The sequence below is a fragment of the Piliocolobus tephrosceles genome, chromosome 13 (assembly GCF_002776525.5).
Source record: "Piliocolobus tephrosceles isolate RC106 chromosome 13, ASM277652v3, whole genome shotgun sequence".
NCBI lineage: Eukaryota > Metazoa > Chordata > Mammalia > Primates > Cercopithecidae > Piliocolobus > Piliocolobus tephrosceles.
Window position 1 is genome coordinate 114660733 of NC_045446.1, and position 10081 is coordinate 114670813.

The 10081-nt window shown below is 44.9% G+C and overlaps 1 protein-coding gene across 1 annotated transcript in view; it reads right to left on the reverse strand.

The window, feature by feature from the left end:
- Window positions 1–254: 254 nt before the first annotated feature.
- The window catches only part of FEZ1 (fasciculation and elongation protein zeta 1), a 51483-nt gene continuing 41656 nt past the window's right edge, over window positions 255–10081 (reverse strand). The window contains exons 7-10 of the mRNA XM_023208564.1: window positions 8886–8966; window positions 7114–7189; window positions 3278–3343; window positions 255–614 (exon numbers count right to left, since the gene is read on the reverse strand). Of these exons, the coding sequence (XP_023064332.1) occupies window positions 598–614; window positions 3278–3343; window positions 7114–7189; window positions 8886–8966 (240 nt within the window). The 3' untranslated portion in view covers window positions 255–597. The remainder of the gene's footprint in view (window positions 615–3277; window positions 3344–7113; window positions 7190–8885; window positions 8967–10081) is intronic.

Below are 10081 nucleotides of genomic sequence, written 5' to 3' on the forward strand. Positions count from 1 at the left end.
CTGGTGCAGCTCCCTTGACTGTGGCTGAGCAGCAAAAACTGAGGTTGCGGAGGGTCTCCTTCTGCCTATACCATATGCAGCCCCACTGTGTCCCATGATCCCACCACCACCCACAACAGGGCATGCGCCCAGTCCCTAAACACAGCACTGGCTGCCACGGGCCACAGGCCGGCGTGTGAAGAATGCTATACAGCCCGTCTCTAGCGTCTGGAACAGAGGGCTAATGAACACCACACTCCAAAGCACATGAAGAATATTAATTAAATGAAGGTTTTATTTCAAAATTAGTCTTAGAGTATAAGCTGTTTTTGAGGGCTGGAGCCAAACTACATAATGAGCAGTGAAAGCGGCTGCCTTCCCCTCTCCCGACACCGGCAAGGGGAGGCACCATCACCGGCCCTGCCCCATCATGCATCCAATGGTTACTAGCACTAGAAGCCAACAGCAAAGGACCCCGCGCGCTTGCTCATGTTTAATCCGGGTTAAGCTATACACGTTTAAATACACGTCGGAGGTTACGTGGTGTCATGCAGTCCCTGTGATGGAATGACTCTTGTTCAGTGACCTCCTGCAGCGAGGCTGCTCCAAAGGGCAAGGTTAGGTCGGGCAGAGCACTGGAACGAGAAGAGAGGAGCGGACAGCAGTCAGAACACAGTTGCAGGCCGGGCCCTCCGAGCCCAGGATAGCCCTAGCTGAGAGCAGTCACACCAGCTCCTAAGTGGTGACAGCCCCGTTTAGAGCTTAGAATAAAGGAAAGACAATGGCAGGTGGTTGCTGGCTATAGTAACTAAGCGTGTAGTCTCCGGGGCCTGAGTTCAAATCCTGAATCCGATCATTACTAACTACATGACCTTAGGGAAATTGACTTCACCTTTCCACGCTTGTTTCTTCATCAATACAACAGAATGTACCTCCGCCTAACCCACAGGGTTGTTGAGAGGCATGTGGCAAGTGCTTAGTAAATATTAATTACTTGTACAAATTCATTGACATTTCAGTGGATCATGAGGGGTAAAGTCTAGCCCTCAGACTACCAAATTTATATAACCTGTTTCTATAATCCTCCTTTGAGAACCTCCTTTGAGAAATATGCTGCTCTTTTAAAATCTTTGAGTCACAAATCCTTTTTATGTGTGTGGTTTTTTTTTTTTTTTTTTTTTTGAGACAGGGTCTTGCTGTGTCACCCAGGCTGGAGTGCAGTGGTGTGATCACAGCCCCCACTGCAGGCTCAGACCCCTGGGTTCAAGTGATCCTCTCACCTCAGCCTCCTGACTAGTTGGGACTACAGGCACACAACACCACACCTGGCTGATTTTTTTTTTTTTTTTTGTAATTGAGATGAGGTTTCACCATGTTGCCTAGGCTGAACAAGTTATTTTTAATGTTTACTCTAAGTTCCTCCTGCTGAAATGGAAGATTAGTCCTTCTGATCCTTATAGAAACAGTATAGTTCAGGGTTTCTTAACTATAGGTCCCACAAATATGGTCCCTCTGCAACTGGACGTAGTTTTGTGTGCATGCAGGACAAAAAACAACAAAATAATGGATTTAGACGTGAGCAATACTCAATGGCTACTAACATCACAAAAAGAAAGACAGTCAGACAATGTACATCACCCCATGGAAGTCTGGAAACCTATAACCACTTATAATGTAGTGCTTATCAAAAAATCTGAAGCTGAATCTGATCAGGCTTCCAGTTCTATCAGTTCACAGGCAATAAAGAAGACAGGAGAACATATTGAATTATACCATGAGGATGAAATGAGCAAAAATCCACAATAAGGAAAATCTATGGCACAGACAACCTAGTTTCTCCAACAAATGCATTTCAAGAAATGGAAGAGAGAAAGGAAACAGAACCTCTATATATCAAAGAGATGTAAGAGACATATTATTATCTAATTGTAACATACTGATCTCTATTGGCCCCTGATTCAAACAAATGAACTGAAAAATACTTTATGGGAAAAACAGGGAATGCTGACTGGATAGTCAGTACTAAGAAACTCTCGGCTGGGCACAGTGGCTCATGCCTGTAATCCCACTTTGGGAGGCCAAGGTGAGTGGATCACCTCAGGTTAGGAGTTTGAGACCAGCCTGGCCAACATGGTGAAATCCCGTCTCTACTAAAAATACAAAAATTAGCTGAGCATGGTGGCGGGCACCTGTAATCCCAGCTACTTAGGAGGCTGAGGCAGGAGAACTGCTTGAACCCAGGAGGTGGAGGTTGCAGTGAGCTGAGATCCCGCCATTGCGCTCCAGCCTGGGTGACACAGCAAGACTCCATCTCAAAAAAAAAAGACACTCTTAATTTTTTTTAGTTGTGAAATGATATTGGGGCTATGTTTTCCTCAAGAGTTCCTATGTTTTAGAAATGCATACTGAAATAGTTATGAATGAAAAACTATGACAGAGATTTGCTTTAAAATAACATGGGAGGGGAGAAGTTGGGTAGAGGCATAAATGAAATAAGCCTGGTCGGGACTTAACTGTTGAGGCTGGCTAATCAGTACCTGAGACTGTATTATGCCATTCCCTCTACTCTGCTCTTGTATGTACAACCAGTTTCCATAAGAAAAGGTTAAAAAGTTATGTAAGGATGTAGTCAATTATGTCTCCAGCTTCCTTTCAAGTGCTTGAAAAGTATTAAATTATCATCGGGCTTTGTTTTTCCCAACTAAATACTAAGTAGCTCAAACTCTGCAGAATTTTCACAGTAAGTCCTTTGTTGGTTTCTTGCTCTAAGGAAAATCACTCTGGTGACTCGGGGGTGATGGAATCTCCTCCTGCCGCCTCCTGGCAACACCCAAAGGCAAAACCTATTACTACAAAGCCTCACAATTGTCCCTGATTTTCCCTGGCCCCTGCCTGGTCTGGTCTGGAGTGGACAAGCTGGAAAGGTTCCCTAACTGGAGCAGGAGCTCCAGAGAACCCCTTCTGCTCCAGGAGGCCTGGGGCTGCTCTTACCTTTTTTTTTTTTTTTTGAGACGGAGTCTCGCTCTGTCGCCCAGGCTGGAGTGCAGTGGCCAGATCTCAGCTCACTGCAAGCTCCGCCTCCCGGGTTCACACCATTCTCCTGCCTCAGCCTCCTGAGTAGCTGCTACTACAGGCGCCCGCCACCTCGCCCGGCTAGTTTTTTGTATTTTTAGTAGAGACGGGGTTTCACCATGTTAGCCAGGATGGTCTGGATCTCCTGACCTCGTGATCTGCCCATCTCAGCCTCCCAAAGTGCTGGGATTACAGGCTTGAGCCACCGCGCCCAGCTTGCTCTTACCTTTTAAAATGTAGTCCGTTAGCAAAGTAGGCACCTTCTCATTATCCTCCTTCATGGCAAAGAGAACTAGGAAAGGAGAAAGAGAGGAGCTAAGATACCATCTTAGCCTGGTCATGAGGCTCACTTCTGGGGCCACATGACCTACCAGCCCAGAGTGAGAGACAAATGATTCAAAGGAACCAGACATTTATTGACTATTGAGCAAAAGTCTAGAAGCCTCTATCAAGGGTCAGCATTTCAGGGGCAAGGGCTAAAAAACTACCTATTCGGTACTATGTTTGCTACCTGGGTGACAGATTTAGGTTCAGTCGTAACCCAGACCTTGAGCCCAGGAGTTCAAGACCAGCCCGGACAACATGGCAGAACCTCATGTCTAATTAAAAGAGAAGAAAAATAGCTGGGTGTGGTGGCACATGCCTGTGGTCCAAACTATTTGAGAGGCATCGTGCAATATACTCCTGTAACAAACCTGCACATGGTGATAGAGGAGAACACAGCAAGAACCACAATGTTTGTCTCTAGGTAGTGGATCTATTGGTGACTTCCTTTTCTTTTTTCTTTTTGAGACAGGATCTCGCCCTGTCACACAGGCTGAAGTGCAGTGGCGTGTTCTCAGCTCACTACAGCCTCAAACTCCTGGGCTCAAGTAATCCTTCCACCTCAGCCTCCCAAGTAGCTGAGACTTACAGGCACGTGTCACCATGCCCAGCTAATTTTTTTTTAAGTAAAGATGAGGTCTTGCCATGTTGCCCAGGCTGGTCTTGAACTCCTGGGCTCAAGTAATCCTCCCCCCTTGGCCTCCCAAAGTGACCTGTGATCATGCCACTGCACTCCAACCTGGGCAACAGAGTGAGACTCTTTCACAAAAACAAGAAAAAGATCAGCCTGGACAACATAGCAAGACTTTATCTCTAAAAAAAAAAGAAGAAGAAGAAGGAAAGAAGAAGAAGAGAGAGCTATATGTACAAGACATAGTTATCAGTGAAGAAAGAAGGATACACAACATGTATTAACTTTATAATTAAATTCTAATGTTCATAGAAAAAATCTAGAATAATAATATATGAAACTGTTAAGTGGTTATCTCTGAGAGTAAGACCACAGAGGGTGTTCTTTTCTATGCTGCATTTCTGTAGGGTCTGGCTTTTCTCAATGAGCATGTATTACTTTCGTAAGCCGAGAAAACACTAAAGATCAGCTGGAACTGATAGCTAGGGTCAGGAGGAGGCTGCAACAGTGGGATTCCCACTTCATTTCGATATCCTTGTCCTCCATTGATTACCTTGCCTAGTTTCAAGACAGGGTAATGAAACTCGAATCCAAGAGTTAGGAGTGAGAGAGGAAGAAAGTCCGATGGTGGCGTGAGTCAGAAAGTCCGATGGTGGCGTGAGTCAGTGGCCAGGTCCAGAAAAGAGACTCAACCTGAGGCCATTGAGGGGTTGGTTTGTTTCTGTTTTATTTCTTCTGTATCTTTAGACATGTATTCATGTCAGCGTAAGTGGATTCTAGGAGGTCCTGGTTTCTTCTGGTTTTTTTTTTTTTTTTTTTTTTTTTTTGAGATGGAGTTTCACTATTGTCATCCAGGCTGGGGTGCAATGGCATGATCTCGGCTCACTGCAACCTCCACCTCCTGGGTTCAAGCGATTCTCCTGCCTCAGCCTCCCGAGTAGCTGGGGTTACAGGCGTGTGCCACCACATCTGTCTAATTTTTTGTATTTTTAGTAGAGATGGGGTTTCACCGTGTTAGCCAGGCTGGTCTCGAACTCCCGACCTCAGGTGATCCACCCGCCTCGGCCTCCCAAAGTGCTGGGATTACAGGTGTGAGCCACCATACCCGGCCTGTTTTAGTTTTTTCTGCATTTTTAGACATGCTTTCATTTCAACTTAGTTGTCAAGAATACTTTGCACCTGAGCATAAGCAGACTAACTGTCACACCACAAAGACCACGTAAAAATACAATAATTGCACTTGGCGATACGTATCTAAATTAATCTCCAAAATCTAAAATTTACAAGGATTGTCTAGTCGCAGGAGCTGGTCTTTGGTCTATGTACTTAGTTCAAAGAGTAGAAGAGAGAAGAGGCATTGTTCACAAATTCATATGACGATCTGCCACAAAAAAGAGGCTTCATAACCTATAGGAGAATTGGTATTCAGAAAAGATGGCAGTTTTTCTTCTAAAAGCAATAGAATGTTGGAACATAGATAGAAGAGATAGCCATAAAAAGAACATTAACAAAGTATTAACTAATGTGACTAAAATCATGACACAAAATTTTATAGTCAGTATAATCTCAACTATGGAGAAAAGATGCAAAATATTACGGCTGAAAAGCACCAAAATAGTAACCATAGTGGAGTGGACAATGAGTTATTTATTTTTCTTTGTTTGCTTTTCCATATTTCCAAAGTAGTCTAAACGATGGATACACTCTAGCTATAATTTTTTAAAATGAACTTAAAAAACGTAAACAAAACCACTCAAAATAGAAAAACGTCTGTTTCTTAATTAAAATGAAAAGATTTCACACTGAATTCCTGAATGGGTACCTGCAATAAATTAATAGCTATTTATTTTTTTGAGCTATGATAGAATACTTTACATATATCAACTTTCATAATTTGTCCAAATTACTTTCCAAATGTAACTTGTGTGAAAACACAAACACCTATAAACATCAGTTCATCTCTGTTTTCTCCCTTAAAAAAAAAAAGCGCATATTTATGCAAATAAAGGAGCTTACAGTGAGTTAAGGACAAGTCACTGTACTTTGATTTTTAAATTCCTGATTCTCAAGGACACAGTGTCTGTTGATGGAGGCAGGATTTCTGTTTGCCAGAACCTCCTGCTTTAGTCCTCCAAATCGCTTAAAAAAAAAAAAAAAAAAGAAAGAAACGTCTGATCACCTTCAGCAGCAGGGCCCAGCAGATATCCATCCTCCTCAGCTGAACAGAAGCTCAACTTCCCTTCCCGGGAGTATCCAGTAGCCCCACACTGGCCCCGTCCCTCCAGAACACGCTGCAGTGGGCGGGGCCTCGTTAGCTGTCACTCTCTGCAGTGCACAGTTGCCAGGGAGATGGAATTTCCCTCGTGATCCTCTGGGCCTGTCACCACATCTCAGCCTAGGACTTTTTTCTTCCTAAAAGGGCCAAGCTGACACTGATGGCTAACACCATGTGCCCCCCAGCCCTTTGGGGGTCCTACTGTTTGATGTATATAAACAGTTACTGTCTACAAAAGGCTCTTTGTTACACACTGTTTTCCCTCATAGCTCAGAATGGTTATTAATATTTGACAATAGAGCAAAGTGGAGGAGAGGAGGCAGTCACTTCCTGGAAGGAAAGCTAGACTCTATTTTTTCCAGTCAGCCTTACCCCATCCAAGAAACTTTGCTTCTCATTAAAATTACAGCCAGACCCACAGACTGGGCGCCCTGCTTCAAGGGGCACAAGTGCCGACCAGGCAACCTCAAGCTGCAGGGAGAAAGAAAACAGGGAGGCAGAGGATGCCAAGCCTTGAGAACTGCGGGGGAAAATAAGAAAGTCCCCTGCACCAGCACCCCAACCTCTTTCACAGCTCTTTTTTTTTTTTTTTTTTTTTCCCGGTCTCTTCCCTTATGGGAACCAGGGGAAAGAAAAGACAGCTCTGGTTATCAGTGCAGAGTGTTTTAATTGTACACTGTGCAGGAGGATGTGACGCAGTAATTTGGAGGATATTTTGGCCCATCTAAACCTACTCTGAGGAGTCTCGGGGCTACGGCACCGGAGGTACAACGTACAGGCAGGAAGGGAGAAAAAGGAGCCGCTGATCTGGCTGAGAACAAGAGGAACTCACTGTTTGTCAGCATCTGCAGGTCTTCCACTGAGGGAGGAGAGGCTTTCTTCTCGTAAGGAATGACTGTGTTCAGATACTGCAAGACAAACAGCACGCAGGGGGCTTGAGACAGAAGACACGCTTCCTCTGGGTTGAAATTTAGCCTTTCTCTAAGACACACACTATGCAAATCTGACCTTCTCTGAAACATTCATGGTCACTGGCACATCACTGTTTCAGAACTTCTTCCCCATCTTTAGGGGATGTCTCTTTAAAAGCAAGACTTTCCTACATTTAGCCAGGAAAACTTCTCTCCATTCCAACTTCTAGATTCTTCCTACACTACAGACTTCTGTGGTATTTAGGAATCCTGGGGAGCTTTTTCTCCTTCAGACTGAGCGCAGAGAATATCTCCAAGGGGATTATATTTTCTTATTCTTTGCAGAGCAATTTGAGAAGGAATTCTTTCTCTTTTGTCAAAAAAGATATGCAAGACAACCTCAACCCCGCCCAGGGTCTCCGATGTCAGATTTGCTCCCTCTGCTGGATGTCAGGTGCTCCTACAACAAAACCAGCATCAGGGCCTAGTGGGCTGTTAAAGGAGCCTCCAGTGGTGAGTGCCAGAGCTCTAGACCAAAGCTAAGAAGCTTAATTTTTTTTTTTTTTGAGACAGTCTCACTCTGTCACCGAGGCTGGAGTGCAGTGGCGTGATCTCGGCTCACCGCAACCTCCACCTCCCGGGTTTAAAGTATTCTTCTGCCTCAGAAGATTAATTACAGGTGCCCGCCACCACGCCTGGCTAGTTTTTGTATTTTTAGTAGAGGTTCACCATGTTGGCCAGGTTGGTCTCGAACTCCTGACCTCAGGTGATCCACCTCCTCGGCCTCCCAAAGTGCTGGGATTACAGGCGCGAGCCACTGTGCCCGGCCAGAAGCTCGCATTTTAGTCTTGGCTCTGCCACTGGCAGTGTGTGTGGCTTTGGAAAAATGCCTTGGATCTCCGGGCCATAGTTCTCACTGCCATAAAACAAGAGGACTGGATTCGATGCTTCTAAAATCTCTTCCCATTCTCTAGAATCTCTAGAGTTCTAGAGTTCTAAAATTCTAGCACTTAGAATTCAGCTACAGATATGTTTAAAACATATACACTTTCATGTGTGCTCATTCCACCACCTCAGACTTTCTGTTCACGTGCCAGCCATGTCTATTAGATTATACACTCCATGAGGGCAGGGACTTTTCACCTTTGCACCTGTGGGCCTAACAACAGAGCTTAGCACATAGCAGCCACTTGATAAAAGTTGTGAATGCTGTCTTAATAACCAGAAATGCAAGCTACATCACAAGGAAATTACTGAGCCAACAAAAAGCCACAGCATCGGTTACAACCAGAGCTGGGCAGCTGCAGAGGCAGTCTTAGTGGGAATGGCTTGGCAGGTAATCCAGTGTGATAGAAAGTTAATTAAACTCTGGGATGGGATCTATCATCAAGTGGATTCCCTTTTAATGCATTTCATCCTTAAAACAACTTAATTCTTAGACCTACAAGGAGTGTTGAATTTTAAGTCTTGCCCATGTCCTAGAACACTAGAGCTACAAAAAAAAAAAAAAAAGGTTCACCTTTTAAATAAATACTCTCTGTTCTTCCTTAAGAGGAGATGAAAGTGTTAGGACCCCTAACCCCCTAAATAAATGCTGGGATAATTCTGGCGAGTCACTGTCCCCCTGTGTTGTTGGGGTGGCCAAGCTGCCGGGATCTAGGAGGAGAGCTTGGAGCAGGGAGACTGCGCGTACCTGTTTGTCACTTCCTGAGGAGCCAAAGGTCTGGCGGATGCCACTCTGCAGAATGTTGGAGATGCCTTCCATGCTGAAGCGCTGGGGGAAGAGAGACACTCAAGAAGGGCAAATGCTTCCTGCTCCATCATCACCACACCCAGGGACCTCTCAGCTACCAGGCTGTCCCAGATAACACCCCAGGGTTCTGTGACTAGACAGTAAGTGCAAGACATTGGCTTACAGAGACAGGCCAGAAATGAAGCCTGAGCTTTGCAAGAATAAATAGAGCCTCAATGACTCTTATCTTAGTAAGTCCCTCAGGGCTACAAGACTCCTCTGCATCCCCCAGTTTCCCTCCTTTAATCCACCATCATGCAAATAGAAAAATAAAGCAGTTCAGTCAAACTTAGATGAACCATGATGCAAAGATCTTAGGGGAAAACAAAATGTTCAGCTATCAGAAAAGACTGTCTTAAAGCAACTGTCCTGATCTGAGAAGATTTTTCAAAATGTACATGCGGAGGACTAATTCCATAGGTCTGTGATAGAGCCTCGGGAAAGGCATTTTGAAAAAGCTCCTTAGATAATTCCACTGAGCTCCCCTAATTAAGAACCTCTGGTGGCCAGGCACGGTGGCTCACACCTGTATTCCCAGCACTTTGGGAGGCTGAGGCGGGCAGATCACAAGGTCAGGAGTTCAACACCAGCCTGAGCAACATGATGAAACCTCGTCTCTACTAAAAATATAAAAATTAGCTGGGTGTGGTGGCAGGTGCCTGTAATCCCAGCTACTCAGGAGGCTGAGGCAGGAGAATTGCTTGAACTTGGGAGGTGGAGGTTGCAGTGAGCCAACATCATGCCACTGCACTCCAGCTGGGCAACAGAGTGAGACTCCGTCTCAAAAAAAAAAAAAAAAAAAGAACCAAGTGTTTGGAACATCTTGTTGATAGAACAATAAGACATCTGGGACCAGGCACAGTGGCTCACACCAGTAACCCCAACACTTTGGGAGGCGAGACGGGCAAATCACCAAATCAGTCAGGAGTTTGAGACCAGCCTGGCCAATATGGTGAAACCCATCTCTGCTAAAAACACAAAAATTATCTGAGTGTGGTGGCGTGAACCTGTAATCCCAGCTACTCAGGAGGCTGACACAGGAGAATCACTTGAACCCAGGAGGCGGAGGTTGCAGTGAGCTGAGATTGTGTCATTGC